This window comes from Convolutriloba macropyga, chromosome 1 (assembly GCF_964194025.1).
Source record: "Convolutriloba macropyga chromosome 1, txConMacr16.3, whole genome shotgun sequence".
In the NCBI taxonomy this organism is placed as follows: domain Eukaryota; kingdom Metazoa; phylum Xenacoelomorpha; order Acoela; family Convolutidae; genus Convolutriloba; species Convolutriloba macropyga.
Window position 1 is genome coordinate 25,144,862 of NC_134468.1, and position 14,264 is coordinate 25,159,125.

At 34.0% G+C, this 14,264-nt stretch overlaps 2 protein-coding genes across 2 annotated transcripts in view; one reads left to right on the top strand and one right to left on the bottom strand.

The window, feature by feature from the left end:
• Positions 1 to 1,035, top strand: part of LOC142337080 (cyclic nucleotide-binding domain-containing protein 1-like) — a 28,497-nt gene extending 27,462 nt beyond the window's left edge. The window contains exons 12-13 of the mRNA XM_075386151.1: positions 173 to 240; positions 710 to 1,035. Coding sequence (XP_075242266.1) covers positions 173 to 240; positions 710 to 889 — 248 coding nt within the window. The 3' untranslated portion in view covers positions 890 to 1,035. The remainder of the gene's footprint in view (positions 1 to 172; positions 241 to 709) is intronic.
• Positions 1,036 to 9,328: 8,293 nt separating this feature from the next.
• On the bottom strand, positions 9,329 to 11,441 carry LOC142337088 (uncharacterized). The gene is made up of 2 exons (XM_075386163.1): positions 10,736 to 11,441; positions 9,329 to 10,245 (listed from the first exon to the last, which is right to left on the bottom strand). The coding sequence occupies exons 1-2, from the start codon at positions 11,316 to 11,318 to the stop codon at positions 9,461 to 9,463; spliced, it is 1,368 nt and encodes a 455-aa protein (XP_075242278.1). The 5' UTR covers positions 11,319 to 11,441; the 3' UTR covers positions 9,329 to 9,460.
• Between the last annotated feature and the right edge of the window lie 2,823 nt (positions 11,442 to 14,264).

Genomic DNA, 14,264 nt, shown 5'->3' on the forward strand with positions numbered 1-14,264 from the left:
AATTTAAGAGCACTATGAAATAATATAAACTAATCAAAACCAAAATTGGTCAACTGTGCGAAGTTATTTGGCACATTATGTGCCACTATAACCAATTTTTGTTTCTTTCCAGAATCCACCAGTGAATCATACATGAAGATTGAACGACAGGTAATGTTTTGATTATGTTTAGAGCTGAACCCTGTGACAGTTAGTCTGGTACAGCAATCTAACATGCCCACATTCGGCCATGTCAATTCTGTAAGTAGCACTGAACCTGTCAACGCAACCAAAACGTCAGAAAATTTTTCCATGTTTGCAATAAATGCACATTATGAGAAGCGGAATCCAGGCTGAAATATTAACTACTTGCATAGCAACACAAATCCTATTTTTTACATGCCCTAAAATTCCAAAAGATACTCATTTTTCCCAGAATAATTGCTGTTCGCATTCAACTAGTTAAAAGTAACTCGATCCTTAGCAAAAATGATTGAATGTGATTGAACCCCAATGTAAATGAACGTTAAAATTGAGTGCTGAGTTTTGTTTTAGTTTCAATTTTGTATGTTTACCGCTTGGTTATAACAATAATTTACCTCTTAAAAATTGAAAAATAAAAATCTGTTGAAAATGCAAAATCAGTTGAAAAAAAAACTTGAAAATGCGAAAAAATTAAGAAATTATTAAACTAAGTGGACGAACTGAAACTGCATAATTATGTGCGCAGGAGTGGCTGAAAGACGAGTACATTCGGACTGAGAGCACACGAGAATGGCACCAGTTCAGAAGACAGATAGTAGATGCTTGCATTAGGGAGGGACAGATCCACCCGGGTACTGGCAAGTGGGCTAAGCCACCCTCCCAACATGAGGAGGCTAGAATCCTCAGTCAGAAGGAGGACCAATAGAGAGGTCAAAGGAAGAGGCGATAACAGAAACTGCCACCTTGATTAATATATGGATAAACGTGAAAACCGCAGCTTCAACTGACTAAATTGTATACAAAGTACAACAAACAATGATCTATATTCCAAATAAAGTAGTAAAACTCAAATTTTGGTAATTTTTTTCTCAAAAACAGTTTATAGTCATAAAAAAAGTCCGCGCTTGTTATAATGGCGTTTACTTATAAATGGCTAGCCATACCATAAAGCTTCCATAGAAATTTTGTTTGCAACTTTATGAAGGTAGATTTGTGATCTAACTCAAACATGCTTTCAGAAATATTCTCAAATGTCTACTGACTAAAATCAAGAGAAGCATATCAAAAAATTTGGAAGCATTTTACAATCAAAAAACCAATGCGTTAGCACAGCACCACTTCCCTAAGATAAAAATTACTTGAAATTCAAAAAAAATGTACCAAAGTCCGAAGAAATCCTCGGAGTGCAATTTCAACAATCAATCGGTACCAAAAACATGTTTTAGAGAAAATTGCCTGCCATTTTGATTGCTCATATGCGCTTAATGCTCATAAACTGCTTCATTTAGCCGCTAAAATAGATTTCACTATTTTTAATCACCCCGAAAATGAATCTGCTCGGCAAATGTGAATGTGAAAAGGGTCACGTTGTAGGTGTTATTATATTCCACATTTTCGTTCCGACCACACCTCAGTGAGGGAGGAACTGTATCCTGGACTGGACTTTTTTTGAACACTCAATTTTGGCCGATCGATATATTCATCATAGAGAGTTGTGAGTGGCATCATCAGAAAGCCCTTCAAGCATAGAATTTTAAAATATACAGATTTTCAAATTCGTTTTTTCGAAGAGTAATTAGGGTTTGATTTTTATTGAAACTATTGAAGTGGTTTGAAGTAATTTTGTTTAAATTTAGCGTCATTTTTGTTCACTTTGTAATTCCTCGTCTGATATTGTTGGTTCAAATTATGTATTGCTCTAAAATTTGAACTAATTGTGTGTCTTCAAAAGACACGCAGCAATAGAGCGGTAAGTTCTCGACTCATCGTGCATTTTTATAATCAAAATTTTTATTTTTCAGATTTTTAAGATTTTTCAAGTTTTTAAGTGTTTAGTGGTTAAACAATTTTACTGATCTTCCATTTTTATCTGTTCTTTTTGAACTATCTCAAATTTTGTTTTCATATAGAACGCAGACAAGTCAATTTGCTTGTTAATGCTCAATCTACAACAAATCTAATTTACGCTAAAATGAGGCACAATAAACGTGTATTTTGTTTTCACAGAATAACTCCAAATTTTTTGTTTGTTACTTTATATCTGATTTTTAGTCGTTTTTAAAACTGAACAATATTCGTGGTTTGTTTGTTTTCTTTGTACGTAGTTTTTTTAATAGTCCTTTCAGTTCTGGTTGATTTTCACAAGAGAAATAGTTGAACATATTTTATCTTTTTAAATAGAGCTTTTTATTTAAAGATTTTTATTGCAATCAATTCTTCGTGATTGTATTTTTTTAATTAAGTATTGCGTGTATATATTTTTGTTTTTGTTTTCTTGTGGGTATCAGCGCTGAAAAGTCATAATAACTTTCTATGGATTTAGTTAAAAGCTAATGCTCCCGCCTTTTAAAGATATTTGGTTTTAAAATATTCAGTAGAATATTAAATTTGGCCTTATGTTTTAGGTCTTTTTGCCGTTGTGTTACTTACCCCACTTTGGAATGATTTAGTGGAATCCTAGTATGAACACATATGATCCTCGATTGATCTCAAAGAAATATATGATCCTGGTATGAGCTCCAAGACTCATGCATCTTCTTGAAAAATTTTTCAGTAAAAAGGCATTACTTTTTGACCAACTAGAACACCCTGCAGTGCAATACTGTTCGAAAAATTCGGTGATAAGTGAAAAAACGTCTATCTACGAGACCTAAGTCTGCCTGTTTTCTGAAGCCAGTTTATATCTATAAATGCTTGTATAAATCATGTAAAATACACATACAATAAAGTAAAATTTAATGCCTTTTGACTACATTATACGTTAAACTTTAGCATTAATGTTTTCTGTACCATATATGACCTCAAAAGAATTCCAAGCTTTTAAAGTGTCTACCCAAAAATTTTGGTTTCAAAATATTTTCACAACTCTTGTAGGTTTTCCAGGAAATCATGTATAATTTTTATACTAAAATCTCATACATTTCATATTAGGTCATCTATGTAACCATGCTAGGTCATATGAGACCTAGTATGGCTACTGAAAATCAAATATGACCTAGTACGATTACTAAGAAGATATCGCCTAGTATGAAATTAAATTGAAAGCTCGGTGCCCCGGTTTGCTTACGTTTGATTTTATTCCAATTTGAAAATTCGAACAGTATCTAGTCTTCATTTGGCAGACAAAGTCAAAAATTTAAAAACCCGACTTAGAACATTGTCCAAAACCCACTATACTCAGCGTCCTTATTAAATCTTACTTTTAAATATAATTAGTTTAACGAATAAAGCAACGGGAAGTTAGATTTTTTGTCAACATTGGAAAACGCTTACCTGACTCCTTATATGGGATACTAATGGTTCCTCCACGAGGCTTGTGAGTGGATACCGCCTTTACAAAGTACTAAGATGAGTAATTTTAAGCAAAATTGGCACAAGTAGTTTTTTGTACTAGAAAAATGTACCAAACCCTATAATCGAAAGGCTACCAATAGTTATATAAGACAGCTCGCCTAGCTGTTTTGGTAAAAAGTATTCTATAACTTTTAATTCTTAATGTTCGAACCAGAATAACCATCTAATCTTATATCAAACATCATACAGAGTTTTAGTTGAGTTAGATTATCAGTCTTCAAAATTTACATGCGATACGCACTTTAAGTTGTTCCTGGAATGAATGTATCTCTTTACAGTTTTAGATATTTAGCCTAACAAGTAGGCTTGTTGATGTGCGTTTGCACATGTTCCGACCCGCGCTCGTCTGCATTTTCGACATAACTGTCAACCAATTGAAGAGGTAATCAAAAATAGATCTTTGAGATTTAAAAAATTGATACACAAACTACTAAATTAATAACAAAATGCCCTGCCTCATTACAGCGCTCACCAGATCCCACCCCATTAAAAAGACTTCGAGAGAAAAAAATGAACAAAAGAAGCAAAAAAACTTACGGCAAAAACTCAACATTTAAGCTTAAAAGCAACTAGTAGCAACGTCAAAACTATCAATCAGAAGAAACCTTGAGACTACACAATTTCATTTTTCAGTTACTAGATAGCCCATGGGACTTTATATTTTTGACCAAAAAACATGTTTTAGAGAAAATTGCCTTCCATTTTCATTGCTCATATACGCTTAATGCTCATAAACTGCTTCATTTAGCCGCTAAAATAGATTTCACTATTTTTAATCACCCCGAAAATGAATCTGCTCGGCAAATGTGAATGTGAAAAGGGTCATGTTGTAGGTGTTATTATATTCCACATTTTCGTTCCGACCACACCTCAGTGAGGGAGGAACTGTATCCTGGACTGGACTTTTTTTGAACACTCAATTTTGGCCGATCGATATATTCATCATAGAGAGTTGTGAGTGGCATCATCAGAAAGCCCTTCAAGCATAGAATTTTAAAATATACAGATTTTCAAATTCGTTTTTTCGAAGAGTAATTAGGGTTTGATTTTTATTGAAACTATTGAAGTGGTTTGAAGTAATTTTGTTTAAATTTAGCGTCATTTTTGTTCACTTTGTAATTCCTCGTCTGATATTGTTGGTTCAAATTATGTATTGCTCTAAAATTTGAACTAATTGTGTGTCTTCAAAAGACACGCAGCAATAGAGCGGTAAGTTCTCGACTCATCGTGCATTTTTATAATCAAAATTTTTATTTTTCAGATTTTTAAGATTTTTCAAGTTTTTAAGTGTTTAGTGGTTAAACAATTTTACTGATCTTCCATTTTTATCTGTTCTTTTTGAACTATCTCAAATTTTGTTTTCATATAGAACGCAGACAAGTCAATTTGCTTGTTAATGCTCAATCTACAACAAATCTAATTTACGCTAAAATGAGGCACAATAAACGTGTATTTTGTTTTCACAGAATAACTCCAAATTTTTTGTTTGTTACTTTATATCTGATTTTTTAATTGTTTTTAAAACCGAACAATATTTGTGGTTTTGTTTGTTTTCTTTTTACGTAGTCTTTTTAATAGTCCTTCCAGTTCTAGTTGATTTTCACAAGAGAAATAATTGAACATATTTTATATTTTTAAATAAGAGCTTTTAATTTAAAGATTTTTAATGCAATCAATTCTTCGTGATTGTATTTTTTCAATTAAGTTTTGCGTGTATATATTTTTGTTTTTGTATTCTTGTGGGTATCAGCGCTGAAAAGTCATAATAACTTTTCATGGATTTAGTTAAAAGCTAATGCTCCCGCATTTTAAAGATATTTGGTTTCAAAATATTCAGTAGAATGTTAAATTTCGCCTTATGTTTTAGGTCTTTTTGCCGTTGTGTTACTTACCCCACTTTTGAATGATTACCTCTGCCTTCAGTAATTGTTGGGCAGATTTTACCTGATAGGATGTTCACTTTGATAGAATATTTTTTGAAATTGGGGTTTGCAGTATTCAGTGATTTTTTTGTTTGTCGAGCAGCGTAGTCTTGCTAGTGGTAGGTCTCATTGGCCATCAATTGTGGCAAACATATCCTGCTTGAAATTTCTTGATTTTGTACAAAGATGATCTAAGATTTCATTCCAAGCATAGTCGATTTTTTAGTGGAATCCTAGTATGAACACATATGCTCCTCGATTGATTTCAAAGAAATACATGACCCTGGTATGAGCTCCTAGACTCACACATCTACCTTGAAATATTTTTAAGTAAAAAGGCATTCCCTTTGACCAACTAGAACACCCTGCAGTGCAATACTGGTCAAAAAATTGGGTGATAAAGGAAAAAACGTCTATCTATGAGACCTAAGTCTGCCTGTTTTCTGAAGCCAGTTTATACCTATAAATGCTTGTATAAATCATGTAAAATACATACACAATAAAGTAAAATTTAATGCCCTTTGACTACATTATACGTTAAATTTTGGCATTAATGTTTTCTGTACCACATATGACCTCAAAAGATTTCCAAGCTTTTAAAGTATCTACCCAAAAATTTTGGTTTCAAAATTTTTTTACAACTCTTGTAGGTTTTTCAGGAAATCATATATAATTTTTATACTAAAACCTCATACAATTCGTATTAGGTCATCTATGTAACCATGCTAGGTGATAAAAGACCTAGTATGGCTACTGAAAATCAAATATGACCTAGTACGATTGCTAAGAAGATATCGCGTAGTATGAAATTAAATTGAAAGCTCGGTGCCCCGGTTTGTTTACGTTTGATTTTATTCCAATTTGAAAATTCGAACAGTATCTAATCTTCATTTGGCAGACAAAGTCAAAAACTTAAAAACCCGACTTAGAACATATTTCAAAACCCAGTATACTCAGCGTCCTTATTAAATCTTACTTTTAAATATAATTAGTTCAACGAATAAAGCAACGGGAAGTTAGATTTTTTGTCAACATTGGAAAACGCTTACCTGACTCGTTATATGGGATACTAATGGCGATGAGTAATTTTAAGCAAAGTTGGCACAAGTAGTTATTTGTACTAGAAAAAAGTACCAAACCCTATAATCGAAAGGCTACCAATAGTTATATAAGACAGCTCGCCCAGCTGTTTTGGTAAAAAGTATTCTATAATTTTTAATTCTTAATGTTCGAACCAGAATAACCATCTAATCTTATATCAAACATCATACAGAGTTTTAGTTGAGTTAGATTATCAGTCTTCAAAATTTACATGCGATACGCACTTTAAGTTGTTCCTGGAATGAATGTATCTCTTTACAGTTTTAGATATTTAGCCTAACAAGTAGGCTTGTTAATGTGCGTTCGCACATGATGTTCCGACCCGCGCTCGTCTGCATTTTCGACATAACTGTTAACCAATTGAAGAGGTAATCAAAAATAGATCTTTGAGATTTAAAAAATTGATACACAAACTACTAAATTAATAACAAAATGCCCTGCCTCATTACAGCGCTCACCAGATCCCACACCATTAAAAAGACTACTGGAGAAAAAAATGAACAAAACAAGAAAAAATTTACGGCAAAAATTCAACATTTAAACTTAATAGCAACTAGTAGCAACGTCAAAATACAATCAGAAGAAACCTTGACTACAGCAATTCATTTTTCAGTTACTAGATAGCAGATGGAACTTTATATTTTTGTTGAGAATTCATAACAAATTGAAAAAAAGAAGCAATAATGAGGTGAAACTCAAAAATCAACCATGTTTTTTAGATCAAATATTTCAAATATTTACAAACATCTTAAAAACCAAAAAAGTTTTTCAAAAAATCGTGATAAATTTACAAAAACCAAGCCACGGAAACGGACTAAAGATGACGAACAATTAAAAAAAATACAAATAGCGAAAATACAAATTATTGAAGCCCTTAAAATCTTTCGCTCTTATGAATTTTGTTCTTTATTTCTTAATTTAACTTTTTCAGTTGAAGTTATACTGAAAAAATAATCATGTTCGCTTGGGCCTAAATTGAAAATCATTGGGATCTGTTATTACGCAAGTGAGCTTAAAGAGGAGAAACAGGACACAGATATTGACCACTATAAACACATTTTTCAACAAACAGAACATCAGTTACAACGTAAAATCAATAAACACTTTAACGTTCGAACAACGGTGAAATGGTTGGGGCCACTCAATGAGGAGAATTAGACACAATTTGACAAAAATTACAAAACTGAATTTTACGGAAATTTACTGCATTGAATACATTGACTCGTTCAGCACTCAGATAGGGGATTATGAGACTTCAGTTTTTTCGACTACAAAGATTACAAAACATAAAACAAATCGTTTTAATACTGATTTCAAGAAACCAACAAATTTGAACAATTATACTAAATTCACGAAAAAATTGAGAATATCCGTATTATCAAAGCTATTAAATTCATTATCTTTCAACGGTAATCAGAATGATACGATTATTTTAATTTATGTTACGTTGCGATGAGAAGGAAATAATTTGTGTCATTCTCAAATCACCACATTGACCTCAGACACAGGCATAAATGTGAAAATCAGTAGAAAAGTGAAGACAATGTGGCAGCCAGTAAAATCATACGTTTTTTCTGCAAAAATTATCTCTGATCTATTGAAAGTCTTTTCTATTCCAATGGGAACGGTCAATAATAGAATAGTGATAGGATTTCAAAAATATCCAGAACTAAAAATAAAAACATGAAAAGTCGTGGCATCCAAGACGTTAAGACAATAGTTAGAAAAAGAAACTGCTAACCAGATTCATTTTGGTTGCAATAGATACGAAAGGGTCCTGTGAGTAGTGAGCGACCTACATTTCAGACACAAGTTTAAGATGGGTGAATTATCAAGTTTTTTGGAAAGTCCTAACAGCCGTTAGCTGTCCACCCAATTAATACATAGGTGCGCTTACTGGTCTTCAGTAATCTTATTGCATTTTTAGTCAACGAGTCTGTTATAGGGATAAAAAATATAAAATCTTACATTCCAAATTTCAAAAATTAAGAAAACTCGAGCCTGAGCAATAAAAAATTGAGCGATTCCTTATTAATTATTTGTTCATTAGACATCATTTGACTCTAACTCAGGTTGTCATGAACAAAATCTGGATTTCGAAAAGTTGTTAGTCTCTAGCTACAGCAAACTTCCGTATGAGTCGAAAACTACCCTTTTTATGGCCTTTGTCTGTTTAGAAATAAAAGACAGTTGCATTTGAACAAAAAAAAATGTAATTTTGAATTAATGTTTTTATAGAAAAACAATTTGAAAAAGAACAAAATCATGCCAAACGTCATGTGTTCACACAAAATTTTAAACCTTGATAACTCCTCGAAAAACACAATCTTTTTAATTCCGAACTCCACGCTGGACGAGTTTTTTAGTGATACCATACCACTCACATTTCTCAACCATGAATATATCGATCGGCCAAAATTGTCTGAACAAAAAACCCATTTGAGTCTATAGTTCCTTCCCCAACAAGTGGGGTCGGAACAATTTCTCCGTTTATCTGCTACATTCTGCAAAAGTCACAGAAGCAATAAAAGCATTAATAGCTGTATTTAAGTTTCCTGTACGAGTGGAGCTGCTCATGTGCTTAAAACTGCTACCAACATTAAAAGTTGCATTGCCTTCAAAATTCCTAATAAATGATGAAAATCTACTTTTTCTAATCCCGCTACTTCGTCTTCTCTGTGCAAACGCAAAGAAGGTCATGCCTCTTAGTTGTGTTCGAAGTTCTTAACTTCAAAAATATTGAAAATATGTTCTCCATTAATTGCTCCTTGAAAACCATAAAACGTTTTTTGTTAACCACTTATTCATTCTTCAATGTAATACAAACATTAGCATTAAATATTTTACAAAATTACAATTTCAAATAATCTAATAAAGTTACAATTGTACCCTGGAAATCACTAGCCATCGTATTCCGGACTAGAAGTTGACTCGATGTTGAACTGGAAAGATCCACCCAACGACCCACTGATATAAGGGGGAGGGTTTACAGTTGCTGCTTGTTGCCCGCCATACATCACGGGCGGTGACTGCATCATTCCTGGTCCGACTTGCGCTGCTGCTGCAGCACCTGCGTACGATGCAGGCGCTCCTGGTTGCGCTCCCATAGCTCCTGGAACCATTCCAACTGCATGACCTACTGAAGATTCCGGATGCCGCATCATTTGAGGCACTGGTCGAGGACTCATACCCGAACCATCGTCTAATCCTGAGACGTTTGCTTGAGCTAAGAGTTGTGTAGCAGCGTTAATGGTCATTTGATGCTGCTGGAACTGTTGAGTCTGTTCAAACGCATGTCCAAAAAAGGACTGTACTTGCTGTGGCATAGTGTTTGCAAGAGGACTGCCAGTTGCTTGTAATCCTTGAACTGCTGCAGGTTGCATAACATTCACACCTTGAGTGCTCATTCCCGCGTGCATTGCAGATCCATTTGTAGGAGATGGCACAAAAGTGGGAGAGTTTGGAAAGAACATCTGATCCTGGTTCCCACTGGCAGTTGCAGGCGAGAGATAGGGTGTTAGAGGTGGTGATGATTCCTGGTTCATGAGTGCCTGGAACAGCACTGAGTTCCAACTGGGTATACTGGATGCTTGCGCAAGTTTGGCTGCCATAAACAGTCTCTGTTGATAATCTTGACTTTGCATCAGGGCGTTCAAATTATTGGCCAAATAGGCACTTTCAGGAGCTAAAATGCAAAACAAGTTGTCCAATACTTAATTCGAAATACTTAGAACTAATAAATACTTGATCTATACAGCCTCTTGGAACCATCGCTTGAACCTATTGTCTTTGAAATTACGAAAGCACTGTAGCTCAGTTTTTCAGATGTAATTGAATACAGAATAACGGGAAAAAATTCGAAACCCTTTAAATTTAAATTGACGTATAATATGAAGTATAATATAAAGTATAATATAAGATAGTGGACACTAACACTCTTAAAACCAAGTAATCATTTTCTAATTGAACGTTGACCTTTGAAATCTGTCCGGTGCTTTTTTAAAACTCGACAATTTCATTATGGGACACCATACATTTAGCCAAATACATTTTTTCTAAGATCAAAAAGCTAAGTAAGCCGCTATTCAATAAGACTCAACCCGGTGCCATTGATAAAATAGATCTTCAACTTCCATTATTTTCAAATTCCTTGAAATATTAAACTGTGGACGAACTTGGATTAGGTGCCTGGGTTCCAGCAGACATAGGTACTGGAATCTGTGCTGGATTCGTAGGATCAAAACTGTTCAGCTCCCCGCCATCTGGACATGACGCCAGTCTGTTCCTTTTTGGCGTCACCAACGGTTGCAACACAATATCTGGTTTTTTCAACAAACTCGAAGGTGCCTGGTTCGCGTCCGTACTCGGCTTCCGAATAGCTGGACCGAGTTTGGAGTCCATCCCATTAATTTTCACCCGATGCCCCGATTCCTCTAAAACTCTTTTTGCAACTTCAGGTGCATGGAACGTTATGAATGCGTAGCCCTTTTCTTGCTCTGGTTTCTTGATAATTTTGATGTCTGCAATATCACCGTACTCGTCAAATTTGTTTCTAAGATCTTCTTCTGTAACACTACTGTGTAATCCTCCAATAAAAACGCGGTTATGGATAATTGTCCCGTAGTTGTACCTCTCTGACAACCCAGAAACTCCAGAGGTTGTGGGCAACCTCTTCCGCATTCGCGGGGGAGTCGTAGAAGCAGATAACAAGTCATGCTGGTGCTGCTGTTGTTCCTCTACTAATAATGATGTCGCCATGTTTTAAAAAAGCCTTCGCTCAAAAAATCTTTTCTTAGTCGCTATAAAATTGAAGCAAAGTCGAGTTGGAGTTGTTTTAAAACATTAGCAGTCTGTTGTTCAAAAGGTCAAATTGAAATGAGCAAAAAGGTGAATCGTTAAACACCTGTCATTTGCATGAGAAAAAAACGTAACGGAAAATATAGTCTGTCCCATAAAGTTGAAATAAGCGAACGTTCGAAAAACGCCAAAAACGTGCAATTGAGCATCAATGTGGTCATTTGAATGTCAACGTTTTTTCCATTCAGCCTTCATTCATCACTTTTTTCTACATGTTTTTAAATTTGAACTTTGACCTTTGAACTCTAACCTGTGGCTTCTGAAACGTTCGCTTATTTCAACTTTATGGGACGCGCTAATAGTCTGTCACATATAAAGTTGAATAACCGAAAGATGAAAGTTCACAAGCGCCAACGCATTCAGTTGAGCATACAAACGATCACTGTGGACTGTTTTTGAAATGTTCGATTAATTCAACGTCATGGGACATGCTTTATTGTCTGGCAAAGTGATAACTGCAGGCATTACACGAAAGATTAAAAATATTTGATTGAGTTGCCATAGTAATAGCTCTTAAAAAAAATTATTCACAGATTTAAAAGAAACGAGTGCACGATAGATATATTTTAGGGTAAATAATACGATTTCAAGCGACCCAATGTTTAGACGGTAATTCGAGCAGTGAATCCGGCATAAATATCTCATGTTCGTGCATTATGATCAGAAACATTCTATCGCTCATTACAAGTTGTCTTGAGGCAACCTGTAGCTAAGACAGAATGTATCTGATCATAATTCGTGAAATTTAATTAAGAATTTGATTAATTAAGATCTTATAAAATAAATTTTCTGGCAAAAAAACTTCCAATATCTTACAAGAATAACTTTTGTTTTTGACTCGGGATAAACGTGATTATTTGTGATAAACGTGGTCTTAATTGATCGTGCTCGAGCTTATTTTAAATCGAATGCCTCAGAGCACCCGCAGATAACCTCCAGGAGCTAATTTTAGTCTGATTTGAACCTGCATCTTTGATCAACTGAGGACATTGATAGGCGTCGAATGTTCGTTAAACGCTAAATCATCATGAAATTTAGTAATAATTTTGAATTTTGTTTTGTCTCCAAGGGTTCAAAACATTTAGCTGATTTAGTAAGAAAATTCTAAGAAAAATTTCAAAATTTTCCTTTGATAAAAAACGATATTAAAGTTCATTGAATAATACATTTGAGTTTCAGAAGTAAGCATAAAATTTCTCAACTGTCGTCCAATTTTCAAGGTTTAAAAGGTAAAGCTTTTGTAAAACATTTAATTCCAGATGTTTTTTTTTCAGTTCATGCTCCAAATTTTAACCAAAACTTCTTGAAAAAATTGTGTTTCCAAAAAAGAATTTAATGTAGTGCTGTGATATTTTTTGGATTTTTTTTATAGTTTGAAGACCATTTCTTGTAGTCTTAAGCCGGAAAATATTCTGAGACACAAATTATTATACGCTTCCACTTCAATGGAAAAAACGCTCAAATATAAGCTAAGCCAGATTGTTTTAAAAACTCAATTTCAAAGCAAAAATAAAACGTTTGTTAAGATAGTCAAAAGCTTCAAAAGTTGAATATTGGATAAGGATGATATTAGTCATATTTGAGAAATATTTTGGGTTGTCTTATGTGATTTCTGGGTACAATTTGTATCATCAAATTTGGATTGAAAAAGTGACAAAAAATGAGTTGAAAAAAATAGTCTTAATCAACCAATCAAATTTCAGAATCGTATTTTGAAGCCATTCATTGGAGACTCCCTTTAATACTTCGACCGATTTTTTATGCTCGAGTTTTTTAAATAATCAAAAAATCAAGTCATGCAAGTTTAAAAAAGTTTATTGAAGTCAATGGTTCCCAAACCTTCAATTTTTATCTGGTTGTTGGGTCTAATGTAGATGTGACTTAATGACAACAACAAATTTTACCTCCATTAATGCAAGGTAAACAGTTTTTGCAAAATAACCTAATTTCTGTTGAAAAATGGTCTTGCAAGTAGTTTTACACATGATCACTCGGCTGATGAAAAAATCTGCTTGACAAATAAAATTGCATTTTTCAGAAATCGCTATTTATACACAGTATACGTGCTTTTTGATGTTACTTCTCAAAAACAATCAATTTTTGTGAATTTGCCCGCTTATCAGACGAACAACGTCAAAAAATTATTCCAGTGTAAAAAAAATTTCAAATATAAAAACGAAAGTCTCATCGTAAAAGAACAAAATTGAACAATAGATGCAGAAATTTAAAACATTCTGCACTTTGAACAAGCTTGAACTTTAGCAATTTGTAGCAATTTGTAGCAATTTGTAATCCATTTGTCGATCTTTGAAACATTTTTGTCTAAGTTTACACTGAGCTGCACAAAATATTTTTGTTGGTAATGTTGTTTTGTACTGGAATTTTATGTACTGTAAAAAATCAATTAAAAACCCGGAGCTTGGTCGCAGTGAGTTTCATTGCTGTACCATTGACTTTTAATTGTAACCACTACTGTACCAGACAGATAGCAGCATAAATACTTTTTGGCGTTCCGCGCAGACTCCATTACGAAAAATTCCCGGTCTGTCCCTCATTTACACTCATCGACACTGCACAGAATGTTTCACACTTCTCTCATCATCAGATTGTACATACAAAGGACATAGCAAATTTTGAAATTTCGAGTGACTTGATCAAATGCATGAGTATTTCAAAATGGCGACACCCTCAAAGCTATTCTAGCTTCAACTATACCAAATATTGGTGCACATACATCTTTGGGGTGGAATCGGTGGCGGAGGTCGGTGGCGAAGTTCGATGGCGAGAGTGGGTCGCGAAGATTTTTGTCAAGATTCAGCGCTGATTTGCTCTGCCACCAACCTCCGG